This window comes from Balaenoptera physalus (assembly GCF_965194825.1).
Source record: "Balaenoptera physalus genome assembly, chromosome: 16".
Taxonomy (NCBI): domain Eukaryota; kingdom Metazoa; phylum Chordata; class Mammalia; order Artiodactyla; family Balaenopteridae; genus Balaenoptera; species Balaenoptera physalus.
This window is the reverse complement of record NC_138898.1, coordinates 10,337,672-10,352,160: the sequence shown is the minus strand read 5'-3', so window position 1 is coordinate 10,352,160 and position 14,489 is coordinate 10,337,672. Positions and strand designations below refer to the sequence as shown.

The window sequence follows — 14,489 nt, the reverse complement described above, 5'->3', positions numbered from 1 at the left end:
GATTCCAGACCCTCCAAACCCCAAACCCTGCAGTGTTCTAACCAAACGGGGCCGCCAGCTTAAAGCCAAGCCCACGGCCCAGGTCTCACCTGTGGGTGGAGGCTAGACCCTCAGCTCTGGCTTAAGCATCAAGGTGGCCCTCGAAGCCAGGAGACTTCCTCAGGCTTCCCTCCTGCCCCTGGATTCTGGCACGTCATAAAGTGGCTTGGGGCTCCTATGTTTTATGAGCTCTGAATCAACAGGGCGCTGTTGGTTTAGCCAGTTTGCGTGTTTACTTTCACTAGCAACAGTAGCTGATTGGGAGCACAGCCGTGGGTAAAGGCTCAGCGAGGGAAATTCACACCAGGCGGGGGTCCTCCAGGTCAGCCTGGACAGGGGACTGTCTGCAATTTGCCCTGTCACAGGGCTGCCTGGCCAAGAATGACGATCTACCCAAGAACCTCAGGAGAGAGGCGGGAGAAGCTGGTCAGGTAAATTCGGTTGTGCAGAGTGGGTGGGTTCTGCTAATAACAGCAAATAATTACAGCTGCCATAGAGAGTGCCTTGGATTCCAGCACTTTTTATATATGTTTTTGTTTATATTATAAAGCACACACATGAAGAAGCAATTTACGGTCATGGGTCAAAGTAAGGATGCTGCCACGTGAAAGCCTGAGTTCGAAGCCCAGCTCGGTGACATCCAAGCTTTGGGACCTTGGGCAAGTCATTTAATCTCTCTGTGCCTCTGTTTTCTCATCTATAAAATGGGACTCATCATAGGGCCAACCTCAGAGAGCGGTTTGCAGATTAAATGAGCTAATGCACAGGAAGTGTGTGGCACCTCATCAGGGCTCAATGAATGTCTGTTATGTTTATTTTTATTGCTAAACTTCATGAGACCACAAGCAGGAATGATTCCCATTTTGGAGGTGAGGGCGCTGAGTCTCCCAAAGGAGAAGTCACATGCCTGAGCGCTCACAGCTATGTAAGGCGGACAGGCAGAACTTGAACGCAGACTGTGGGATTCCCCTACCCAGAGGGACCCCTTTTTAGTAAAATGGAGAAGGACCCACTGGGAAAGCCACCAGCCAGCCCGGACCAGGAGGAGCGCCCCCTTCAGTCTCACTCTGGCCCAAGCACTGACCACCCCCTGATCCCAGCTGCTGTAAACCCTTCCTGTCTGTACATCAGGCCCTGTCCTTGGCTGAGCCGGGCCTGGCCCAGAACATGGTGCTGACTCAGGCCTCGCCTGGGAAGGGCGGGAGCAGGGCCCGCAGACTGGCCCCTCAGGCTCCCTCAGACCCCGCCTTGGCCACTGATGGGTCTCCCCTGGGAAGCGGGAGGCTGGGACAGAGGAACCCAATTCTCCCTGAGTATGGGGTTCACCTCTGGGAGGGACCTGTCAGCATTCACGGCACGGGACTGGGGTGCAGTGTCTGCAAATGCAGGGGGTCCGCAGTGCGTGAGACCACCTGCCAGTTCTGACCTCAGGGGGTCTCAGCTTCCTCATACGGAAAAAGGAGCACAAACACCGGCCCTGAAAGACTGGTACCTCTCGTCCAACCCCCACAGTGCTGGGTCCATAGGAGGGGCTCTTATTCTTCTCCATTCCAATATATTAACAAGGAGCCCCCGCAGAATATTCCCACATATCTCCAGTAACCAAGACCCTTCCAGGGGGCTCCATGAATCTCCATTTGACTAATGAGCTCCCTGGTCACTGGGGGACCCAGGCAGCCCAGACAGAGAAAAGGACATGGGTTTTAACCCCCCAGCTCTTGCCCCTTCCCTTGCCAGCCACGTGACTCGCAAATCAGTCCTTCTGAACCTCAGCCCGCTAGATATAAGCTCAGAGTCTTTGAGTCTTCCCAGGCTACGATGAAGGTAGAAACAAGTTAATAGACATGACAGTTGGGGGCAGATGGCACTTGGCAGCTCTTCAACAAAGGGCAGTTTTGCCTCCCCAGCCCCGCCAAACTAGCTCAGTAAAAGGCCATAATCGCAGGGTCAGGTAACCATATCAATCAGTGGAGAAGCCACCCCAATCCTGGGCTCCCCAAAAACCCAGCTTTCCTGTAATCGCCACCCAGCCAACCCACAGCACCAGACAGATAATCATCTAAGCTCCTCTAAGCAGCAGGGCGTGCGGCTTGCTGCCAGCTCACCTGAAACAATTAGTGTTTGTTAAACTCCCACACCTACTGCTGCCTGGGCTGTGGGCTCTCGGCAGTGACAGAGTGGCAACCAGAGGTATGTAACGTCTGCTCTGCAGAGCTACAGGGAGGGCTGCAAGTGGGAAAGTATGAGACATACCAGAAGAGAGGCACTGGGGTTATTCTACTGTACTGAGATAGGTACGAGAAAACTGAGGCACAGCGTGCTAGGTAACTTCCCCGGGACTAAGCAGCTAGTAAGTGGCAGAGGCAGGATGTGAACCCAGACCCACAGTCCTAACCATCACCCTGACCCTGCTTCTTCCCATCATGTTGGTTTTCTGATGTTTCTGAATGTGGTCCCTTAGTCATTGCTTAAAAGCCACCTTAGAGAGCCGGGGCGGACAAAGGCCTGGCCTACCTGCCCTCTGCCCAGTGCCCAAATTTCACCCAAGATTTACTGCTACAGGGTCTCGAGGGAGACAATCCATTGCAGAGTGGTGGGAGGGCGCCCACAGTTCCCTAAGGGTCGCTGAGCTGGTCTCCAGTTTATATGAGATGACGTCACCCTTTGGGGTTCTGGCCCAAATTAATCTGTCACTCGTGATGTAGCTCAACCTTGGTGTCCTGGGATCCAGCAGGACATGGTCGTCACAGTTGGCTTGGCCCCTTACTAGCTGTGTGACCGTAGGCAATTAGTTTAACCTCTCTGTGCTTCAGTTTTCCCATCTATAAAATTGGAACAGATGCTGAGTTCCTGGTGTCCTCACAATGATTTAGCAGCAACAGAGAAAGTGCTCGACATACAGTAGGTGACTGATAATAGTTCCTTGTCCTTTACCTCTTCCCCCGCCATGTCCCCCTCATGTCCTTCCTTCCTTCATTTGGTCTTCAAGTATTTATTAGCATCCACTATGTGCCAGGCCCTGTGCTAAACAAGTTTTAAAATATAAATCACATCATGCCAGTCCCTTATGTAGAACTCAAGGCTTCCCGTTTCACCTAGAATAAAATCCAAAGTCCCCTGCTTCCTCTCAGACCTCACCTCCTACACCTCTCCCTACCCCTGTCACTGCACACAGCCTCCCCGGCTGCCTTTCTGTTCCCTGACGATGCCAAGCTTATCCCTGCCTTAGGGCTTTGCACCTGCTCTCCCCTCCAGCTGGGCCATGCTCCCCCATCACTCAGGTCCAGGTTGACACGCCATCTCTTCAGAGAGGTCTGCCCTGATCAGAATGACTAAGGTTGCTGCTCCCCCACCCCCAAGTCACCAACACATGATCCTTGTTATTTTCGTCATGACAGTTAGCTCTGTTTGAAATGATGTCTCCGCCTGCTTGTTGACTGTGGCTTTTCCCCACTAGAATGTGACCTCCATGATGGCCACGACTTTAGTTTGTTCACTGCTGGATCCCCAGTTCCTAGTACTATATAATGCACTCCAAATATATTTTTAATTAAAAGAATCATGTTAAGGGGCCTATAAGAATTATGTGGGTCGTTTTGGCTTCTGGAAGGAGCAGATGGGCAAGAGAGCATCTCTGATTTATGAAGCAAAGCAAAATCAATTTGCCTGTCTGATCTCACTAATTCTAAGGATTTCCATAAAGCACTGCTGTGTGATCACCCATCTTCCACGTCAGACTTAGGAGAGTGAAGTGGAGGAGTAAAGGGCAGGTGGTGAGGGAGGGAACAGTCTTCGGTTGTCTAAGCTCTCGCTTTCAGAAAAAGGCATCTGAAACAACTGAATTGCCATGTGGAGAACAATGGAACTGGACCCTATCTCACACCATAAACAAAAATCAACCTGATATGGTTTGTATCCCTAAACCTAAAAGCCAGAATCAAAAAGCTTCTAGAAGAAAACAGAAGAGAAGATGTCTGCTATCTTCAGATAGGCGGAGGTTTCTTGGGAGAATATAATGAGTAATAATCCCCCAAGAAAAGAAAATAATAAATTAGACTTCATCAAAATAAAATATTGATGCTCTTAATAAGACACTTAATTGAGAAAATAAATAGGCAAGCCACAGACTGGGGGAAAATATTCATAATACATAAATCTGACAACAGGTTCATACCCAATGCAAAAAGAACTACTGTATATTAACAATAAAAATATGAGTAACCCAATAAAAAATGGGCAAAAGCTCTGAACAAACGCTTCACCAAAGAAGACACAGGATAGCCAATAAGCACACAGATTAGGGCTCAGCATCCTTAGTCTTTAGGGAAATGCGAATTACGGGTTATGTACAATGAGATACCATTCTACTCACTGTAATGGCTACAATTAGAAAGACTGACAAAGCCAAATATTAGTGAGCACGTAGAATTCTCAGACACTCTTGTACAGAGTGTAAAACGATTTGGAAAATACATAAATTGGAACATACGTTTTTTTTTTTAACCCCGTGACCCAGCAATTCCATTGCTGCGTATTTACCCAAAAGAAATGAAAGCATCTGTCCACAAAGGCCTTGAAGGGGAACGTTCATAGCAGCCTTATTCATGATCCCCAAACCCCAGAAACAACCCAAATGTCTATCAGTGGTAAATAAACAATCGTTATATTCATACAATTGAATACTGTTCAGCAATAAAAAAAAAAGAATGAACCACCAAATCACGCAGTAACAGTGATGGATCTCCAAAACATCATGCTAAGTAAAACAAACCAGACACAAAAGAGTCCATACTGTACTATTCCATTACATGAAGTTCTAGAATGGGGAAAGCTCATCTATGGTTATAGAAATCCGAACAGTGGTTGCCTGTGTATGGGGCTGGGGAGGGGGCATTGGCTGAGGGGTAGGAGGAAACTTTCAGGAGCGAAAGAAAACGCCCTGTATCTTGTTTTGAGTGGTGGTCACACTGGTGTATACAATTGTCAAAACCACTGAACAGAAGATTTACGGTCTGTGCAGTTTAGTGTATCTTAATTATACCTTGGTAAAACACATTTATGTCATGAAAAGGCAGAGACTGAAAACACCATGTGAGAAAAGCCATTTTCTAGTCCACACCTCATACCCATGCCCCCAATTCCTGCAAAACGAGCAAAGTGAATTTACACTCTGTGCTCTGAGCGGGCAGGGCTGGAAATTGCTTTAGGTGTTTCCTGAAATGTGATGCACAGAGAGGCCCCTTTGCAGGGCAAGGAGAAAACCCAAGGAAAGTTCTCACGGGAGAAGACATCTGCCCCTGGGGACACATCCACTCTGTCTCATGGCTGCCTCTCTCTCCTGCTGGGCAGCCTGGGGACACTTGTTTTCACACTTTCATTTTTTTCAACAAACATTCTAGAGACAGTTGCTATGTGCCAGGCCCTGGCTAACACCCACTGGTCCCTAACCTTACCTAAGAGAGATTGATAAGTAAATTGGGTGTCAGTGCACAGAGAGGGGACCCCGTACCCTGTGGGTTTAGGGCAAGCTTCCTCCTCGAGGGACCATCTAAACAGGGGCCTTGGATAAGGAGGGGTTAACTAAGCAACTGAAGGGTGTGGGCACCCCACCCCCCCCCCGGCAGTAGGTCTCTAAATTTGCCGCATGTCAGAATCACTAGGCACCTCTGAAAGTCTCCGGGTTCAGGCCTCAACGCAGACCAACTAAATCAGAGTTTCTGGGGTGGGATTCAGGCATCATATTTTTTCTTAGAAGTCCCCAGGTGATTCCAACATGCAGCTAAGATTGTTCTGGATGGAGGTGACAGCATAGGCAAAAGCCTAGAAGCCAGAGGAAGATGCCAGTGGATTTGGGAATTGAGGAGCACAGAGAAGACTGAAGCCAAGAAATGCAGCTGAGGAGGTGTAATGGGTTGAAATGAGCCCCCATCAAGACTTCCTGCCCACCCAGAACCTCAGAATGTGACCTCATTTGGAAACAGGGTCTTCAATGATGTGAATAAGGATGAAGACGAAATCATCCTGGATTGGGGGGTCCTAAACCCCATGAGAGTGTCCTTAGGAGAGACAAAAAAGGGCACACAGAGAAGCCCACGTGAAGATGGAGGTAGAGATTGGAGTGATGTGTCCACAAGCCAAGGCATGCTGGTGATCGCCGGCCACCACCGGAGGAGAGGGGCCTGGAACACACTCTCCCTCAGAGCCTCCAAGAAGGAACCAGTCCTGATGACACCTTGATTTCGGGCTTCTGGCTTTCAGATCTGTGGGAGAATCAATTTCTGTTGCTGGCAGGCTCCCAGGTGGTGGTAATTGGCTTCGCCAGCCCTGGGAACTCGCAAAAGAGGGAAGCAAGGGCTCCACCACCACAAGGGAACTTGGAGTTGAAGCTGAGCTCTGAGGAGCCCAGGGGGTAAGGAGAACTGTCCCATTTCAAGGGTCCCAGACGAGGAAAGGCCGCCCACAGCTGTGACCGTGTGTAGGGTCTCTGTTGGGCAAGACAAGGGTGTTCCCTTCTGACCTCTTCCACGTTCTCCTACAAGTGGGAGGAGGGTGGGGCAGCCTCCAGAGCTTGGGAGACCAGAGAAGGTTCGAAAGAGTCTCTGCTGAGAATAGGGGAGGGAACTCAAAGGACCTCCCTGGCAACACTGAAGATCTGCTGGAAATAGAAAACTAGAAACACGGGGTGTCCCTCTGTGCACAGGTGCGATTTGACCTTGGGCACACTGGCCTATAAATAAATAGAAGAAATCTGCCTTTCTAGCAAGTAACTCCACTTTCCAAAGAGTGGCCTCCAGTAGCTTGTTCAAGACTTTTCTACTAGATTCTGAGAACTCACCCTTGATCCCTGAGACATCACATAAAAGACATCTCCAAAGTAAATAAGTTAGCCTTGCAAATAAGCACCAGCCCACGGAGTGTTTTTCTTACCAAGCTACCTTCCCCAAGGGGTGTACATGAAGTCAATTAGTCAACAAATATTTACTGTACACATACTGTGTTGATACATGTCACAGACTAATTTGTCAACAAATATTAAATACCTCCCTAAGGATCAAACAAACAGTAATTCAATTAGTCCATAAATATTTTTGGAACTGCCAGGCACCGATCCAGGAAAACAGAACAAAGAAGGAGATCAAAATGACAGAAGGCTCTGCCTTCCCTCTGTGAGAGGGAAAGTGGCCCATCGGTAGCTCCACTTGATATTGCCAGAAAGGTTGGTGTTGTAGAAACCAAAAGAAGCTATTTCACAGAACTAGAAAGTTGGAGACTCTGCCTCTGCTACCTACTGAGTAAAAATGAGTAAATCACCTTAACAAGAAATCAGCTTACCAAGAAAGTCTCAGTTTCCTTATCTGTCAAAGCACAGTAGTTGAATCAGCCAAACACTTTTTCATAAGAATAGGAAAACCAAAAACAAAAAACTGCTATGTTCAAAGTTCAAACAACGTTTAACACCCTGAGGATCTTGCTGGAGGTGCATGTAGCCAGTGATGATCCTTGAAGTCTCAGATTGACAGGAGATAGAATGACTTGAAGGGCCCAAAGATGGAGAGGAACAGGAGCTCCTATAAATGGTCCCTCCTGAGGCCTCCTGATCCCCACCTTGCTACAAACCACAGCCCCATCCTGGAGACTGAGTCATTTGCCAGAAAGGCAAGACCTTATCTTCTCAAAATCCCCCAAATCACTGAGGAAGAGCCTGAGTTTCCTTCCCCAAATGTCTTGAGATGTTCAAAACCAAGACCAGGGTGGGGCAGTCACCACGACTAGCACTTGGGGGGCAGGGGTGGGGTCTGCTGGGCAGAGGAGGGGAATTCCTCCTCTGTTTCTGCGACGATGTTTTTCAAACACTTGTTTTCCCTTGTTGTCTGCTGTTGGGTCTTCCTCCTCTAACTTCAGAGCACAAACTCACCACCACATTCAGCCTGATCCCCATCCTGACTCACCAGCCTGGAAGAGATCACAGGCCTCCTTCATCCTTTTCCAAAGACCAATCAAGACCAAGTTCTGGCTTCTCTACCAAAGAGGGTCCACCCTCTCCTCTTGCTGGCTGAAGGCCAGTCTTCCTCAATGCTTTCTGCATAAAATATTCATACTTTCCCTTTCCTCATTAGTGTCTGATTAAGACGACCTCTGATGAATCCAAGCCACGTGCAGTTCTCAGCTGACCTACAGAGGATTTCGACTTTGTTGTCGCTTTTTTAAAAATCAGGAGATTATTGGTTTATCTTAAAAAAAAAATCAGATTTGGCCACACTGAGTCGACACTCCCTCATAGAAACACTGGCTGGATTTGGGTAACAGCAACCCATTTAGGTGGGGAACGTGCCACCCTGGCCCCCAGTCTCTACCACTACTACCCACCCAACCCACTCCACTTATGTCCACGACCTCCCCGGTCTCTGCAGGCAGCTGATTTTGTGACATCTAATTATGGTAAAATGTCCAGTAAAAAGGGGAAAAAAAACCCTGAAACATAACTGAATATGGAACATTATTGTAAGAGCACAAAAATATTAGAAGAACGAGACTTTTAAAAACTAATAAAAACAGCTTTTGTTTCTGGAACAATGCTTACTTCTTTCTTTATGCTTTTAAAAATGACTTCTAAACTCTCAAAAGCTGAGCAGATAATAAGCTTTGTCACATCTAACTACAAAATCCAACAACAAACTTGCCCAAAGTACCTAAGAATGATCTCAAAGTGATTTCTTCTTTTGAAGCCTAATGGAGCTGGGCCAGGTCTCTGCTCAGAGACCTTCCAAACAGCAGATCTTGGCCACTCCTTACTGGATTCTGAAAATCTTCTGCATCTTTGTGTGGGTTAGCTTACACCACACCGTAAGCTCACTAAGGACAGAGAAAACATCTTGCTCATCTGCAGGCCCCCAGCACAGCACCAGACACTGAGCAGATTCTCAGTAAACACCCTGGGATGGGCTGAGGGTGATGGGGACGTGTGGCTCCTCCATGCCAAAGCTCCTGCTCAAATCCCAGCCCTGCTGAGACAAGTTACACTACCCCTCATCTCTCTCCCTCCTCTTCTCTAAAATGGGCATCATGACACCAGCTATTGCCAAGGACTGCTGTGAGTATTTAAAGAGTACTACACACTGAGCACTTAGCCTAGTGACCAGTGGAGTCAGTGCAGTAAGCGAGAGCCACCATGATGTTATTATTATTCTACTGAAAGAAGAGAAGAGGAAAAAGGGACTTCCCTGGTGGCACAGTTGATGGGACTCTGCGCTCCCAATGCAAGGGGCCCGGGTTCGATCCCTGGTCGGGGAACTAGATCCCACATGCATGCCGCAACTGGGAGTTCGCATGCCACAACTAAGGAGCCCGCCTGCCGCAACTAAGACCCGGCGCAACCAAACAAACAAATAAATCTAAAAAAAAAAGAGGCCACTAAGTACAGTGAACTCGCTCCAACTGCATCTACCCTTTTTGAGACCAGCACAACACTTATACATTTCAAATCTTCTAAACCAAGCTGTAGGCTACTTATCAGCCATATTATTTTTGACAGTAAACCCTCCACAAGTACATAGAAGCAGAGAGAAACCCTGAAATGTGCTCTGTCTCTCGCCCCTTTGGTCATCTTGGGCCACCGCTGACCCCTGTGGGTCACACATTCTTGCTGGGTACCTTACCCAGGCTACACTGCCCAGGGTCACATACAGTGCACTTGCCAAAAACCGACCCTGCCCAGAACCCAACTTACAGCACTCGATGGGGTTAGATGCTGTCTGCAAGGAGACGATCCTTCCGCTGGACTCTGGAATGTGCACCCGGAACACCAGCCTCACCCGCGTGTTCTTCCTCCCGATGTCCGTCTCGCCTTTCCGCAGCTCAATGTCCGCATTCCGAAGCTTCAGGATCCCCGCACAGTCAATGCTGCCGGAAAGTCAAGAACCCCACTGACAACTGACCATCTCGGGGAGCAGGAAAGGTCACCCACAAGGGGGGCGGGGGATTGCAATACACGGATAAATTTTTCAGCCAGGAATTTAAACCAAAATGGGGGTAAAACACAAAGTAATTAGCAAAATCCCCCAGTGGAAATTACCTCTCTAGGGAGATTCTGCTTGCTTACTTTTCTACTCTCAAAAGTACCTGAAAAACTCAAATACGCAACTGGGAAAAATTGATTATGGACTATGCAATACTAAGAGTAGTAATATGGACATTAAATACCTTGAATTTGATAAATGTACCGTGGTCATGTAAGAGAGCATGCTTGTTCTTAGGAAATGCATGCTTAAGCATTTAAAAGTAAAAAGGCATGATGTCTGCAACTAACTCACAACCGCTTCAGGAAAAAATAAAGAGAGGGGGAGAAAAACAGTAATAAAGCAAATGTGGAAAATGTTAACAATTGGTAAATCTGAGCGAACAGTGTAACAGGGGTTCTTTGTACAATTCTTACAGTTTTCATGTTTGAGATTATTCTCTAATAAAGTTTTTTAAACTCCAACACACGGGTGCAATGTTTCCCACATTTTAGCCATATGCATATCAGCTCTGTGAGGTTACACCTATCTGCATAGTTGTTTAATAATTTTAAGTCAAATAAATTTATAAATGTAAATAAATTCAGCCTCATCCCAAGCAACATAATCCAAAGATGCATAAGTATTCTTCCTCTCAATACACATGAAAAACGTCTAGGTCTAGAACTTTTAAAATGGAAACTTTTAAAACAGAAACCTCTGTGGGTCCTTCACAAATTGGGAACCACCGTCTACGGTTGCTTCCATCAACTCCATCCTTCTCCCAAATCCCTGCCACTTGGCCCCAGTCACTTCCCCATGAAGACCCACTGCCCTCAGCCCCCAGCCCTTACGTTGCCCTCATGTTGTTTTTTGGCTCCAGCGGAATCTCCAGGACTTTGGTGTTGCCCACGATCTTCTCGTAGCTGGTGGTGGTGACGGTTTTCCCCGTGATCCGGTGTACCTGGTAGAAGGCATGGGGCTTAAGGATCCGCTCGTCGGCCGTCCCAATGAAGATCTGAAGCCCCAGCGGCTTGTTTTCCATGTAGCCATGGAGCTGAGGGGGAGAAAACAAAACCAAATTATTACAGCACCATTAACATACAGGGTATGGTGGCTATAGTCCAACAAACAAAAACATCAAAGAAGCTCATGAGCAGCAGAATTGCTGCAATGTCTAGAGTCATGGAGAATTGGAAGCAACCTGCATGTCCGGCCAGAGGGGACTGCTTGGATAAATTATAGGGAATCCTCTCTAAAATGGAATATTAAGCAGCCCTGAGAAAGAGTGTGACAGATCAGAATTGCATTTATGGAGAAACAGCCAGAAACTATGCTTCATTGGTGATCGGGGGTCAGGGGGTGGTAGTGAGAATAGAAAATAATTGGAAGAGATAAACCAGAGCTCTTGACAATGGGTTGCCTAGAAAGAAGGAACTTTCAGTTTTTATATGACTGTATTCCAATTAACAAGTTAGATTTTATGGTTTTAAAAAAGAAAGAGCAAGACAAAAGTACCGTCATCTAAACTGATAGAAGATTAAAGACTGGAAGAAAATATGTATAACATATAACACGCAAAGGATTAATACATACGATACATAAAGAATGCCTACGAGTGAATAAGTAAAGGACTAGATTCCTGGCCATCCTGTTTAAAATCGAGTCCTACCCCCATGGCTGTCCCTAGCTCCTTTCCCTTCTTTTTAATCCCATAAAATATACTATATATTTTCTCAATTCCTTTTGCTTAGGTCTTTCTCCTACAACTAGACTATCACCTCATTGAGGGCAGGGATGTCTATTGATTTAACTTGCCACAGAATCCCTAGCACCTAGAATAATGCTTGGCACACAGTAGGCATTCTAGTAGTAGTAGTACATATTTGCTGAATGAATTAATAATGAATTTTCCAACAGAAAATTGGACAAGAGATTTGAACAGGCAATTCACAGAAAAACAAATGACCATTAGCATAGAAAAGATGTTCAACTTGCCTTGTAAACAGGAAAATACAAATTAAACAACTATGAGATATCATTTTTTGCCCATTAGATGGGCACCCATGTAGATATTTGATAATATCAAGTGTTTTGGAGGCTGTGAGGACACAGACACTCTCCCATAGCTGATAGGAACATAAACTGGTATAACTATTTTTGGAGTAGCAGCTATTAATATTAAAAATACATATTCCCTATGACCTAATAAATCCACTTCTCAGTATGGATCCCAGATGAAATGCTGTGCATGCAGGAGATATGCACAAAAACGTTTACTAACATGAACAGAATAATGAACAATTAGTTTCATCCATTAGGCTTATGAGTAATACATGTCCAGGCTATGGAAGACTACAACAGTTAAAAAAACAGTATGGTAGAGATCTATGAACTTCACCCGGAAGATCTAAGACATACTATTAAAAAAGAAAAGCAATTCATAAAAAAAAAATATGGATAGCAGAATACAACTTATTTTTTTTTAATGCTGAATGTTTCGATCCATTCATGTATACTCATGTAAATGCAATAGGAAAAGGTGTGGAAGGATGCGCTCCAGACTGACCACACCATGATCACTTCTAGGGACGGAGGAGGAGATCAAGGTTGAGAAGGTGATCAAAGAGGAATTTAACTTCATCCACAAAGTTATAGGCAGAAGAGCTGCCTGGAAACTTGTGGAATTTAACATTGGTTTTGAAAATTATACATAAGAAAAGAAAAAAGGATGTTGAGCTAAGAGTTAGAAGGTGGGTTCCTGTCTTGCCACTCCCCAGCTGAGAAATGCTGGGCAAATCGTGTAATCCTCTGCACCTCTGCTCCTTCCTCTGCAAATTGGGCGGAAGGGGGGTTATGACAAGTGACAACTCACTGAGACCCCACCCTTCCATAGAGTTCTACAAAATTTCAGTAGGATCTCCAGTCAAATGCCCAGAACCAAAGGCTCCAGGGCAATAGATAATCACACATGGTCTAGAACTGCACTGTCCAATATAGCAAGTAATACAAAAATTTAATTGAAAGGTCAGTTTCTCAGTCACACGAGCCACACCTTTCAAGTGCTCAGTAGCCACAAATGGCTGGTGCCATAATGAACGGCACAGATACAGGACGTTTCCATCATTGAGAAAAGTTCTTTCAGACAATGCTGGTCCAGAAAGATGGTGTTCTCTTGTGCCCCTCTAAACACTGGACCAAGAGGTGAGCTAAGGGTGGAGCAGAGCCAGATGGCAACCTTCTTCAGAACCTGCCAGGCTGACACCTACAACATTTACATAAGCATCTGATACACACCCGAGAGGCACCCTGGGGCAAAGGTGGAAATGAAGTCTCTTATCTTTCTCCCCCATGCAAATTGAAGAACAGGGTACTGTTCTGGACAAAAATCAAAGGAGGAAGGGCAGCATTGAGGACAGATTCTGTTTTTGTTGTTCTTGCCTTGCATTTGGACCCAAGATAAATATCTTTCCTCACCTCCTGTCCTGGATTTATCAGGAGGTGGTAAACATGGTATCACTCAGAATCAAAGAGGAGAGTAGGTAGGATAGATAGTGACCCTAATGGTCTGAGGTTCCTTCCTCCTTCCCGGGATCTAAGAGCAGAAATTGCAGGCTGCATGCACTCAGGGTAAACAGCCACAGAACACCTGGGGATAAAATCCGTCACATCCCAGAGGAGCCCAGCCACCTCTAGTCCCCTCCCCTGATGGCACACTAGCCCAAGCCACTACTGCCTCTCCCTGGAGTGACCACCACCGCTCCCTAACTGACCTCTTGCTGGTCTTTAACAGAATAGCCCTCTGATCTTTAAAAAATGCAAAGCAGACCCAGACGTCCCCCTGCTTACAACCCTCCAAAGACTTCCTGTGGCCGGAGAATAAAATCCAAACACTTGGTACCATGGTCTATGAGGCTCCCAACAGCCCGGCCTCTGTCTTCCAGCCCTTCCACCCCATTAGGCTCCTGCCAGCACCAGCCATCCTTCTGTTCCCTGAGCACACCAAGCTCTCTCCGACCTCAGGGCCTTTGCACAGCCATCTTCTCTGCTGGCATAGTCTTCCACTGGTACATTTAGCTCTCAGATCTTCAGGTCTTTCCCAAACCACATTAGTTACATACACCCAGTGCCGGAGCCAGCTATTTCAGCCTTGCAGTTGGTTAAATTTTCAGGAATTTTAAGAGCCATTGGACATTACTTTGATAGCCTGAAATCAGCCACGATGAGAATATCTGCACCACAAAAATTGGCAAATGCTACAAATCGGGGCTCTTTTTTTCTAGAGAAGTGGATGTTAAACATTCACTAACACGCCACAGGAATAGTTACTTCGTTACCATCTGAAATTTTCTTGTTAGTTGTTAATTTGCTTAGTATCTCTCTTTTCTACTTCAACAGGAAGTCCATGGTAGGAGGAAGCATGTTTGTTTTGTTCAGTGTGATCAATAAGCACGT

General features: G+C 46.4%; 1 protein-coding gene across 5 annotated transcripts in view; it reads right to left on the bottom strand.

Moving 5' to 3' along the window:
• Positions 1-14,489, bottom strand: part of NFATC2 (nuclear factor of activated T cells 2) — a 158,357-nt gene that overhangs the window by 68,248 nt on the left and 75,620 nt on the right. For all 5 annotated transcript variants that reach the window (XM_082428379.1, XM_082428378.1, XM_082428380.1 and 2 more), the window contains exons 4-5: positions 10,889-11,091; positions 9,767-9,939 (exon numbers count right to left, since the gene is read on the bottom strand). In XM_082428379.1, the coding sequence (XP_082284505.1) occupies positions 9,767-9,939; positions 10,889-11,091 (376 nt within the window). The remainder of the gene's footprint in view (positions 1-9,766; positions 9,940-10,888; positions 11,092-14,489) is intronic.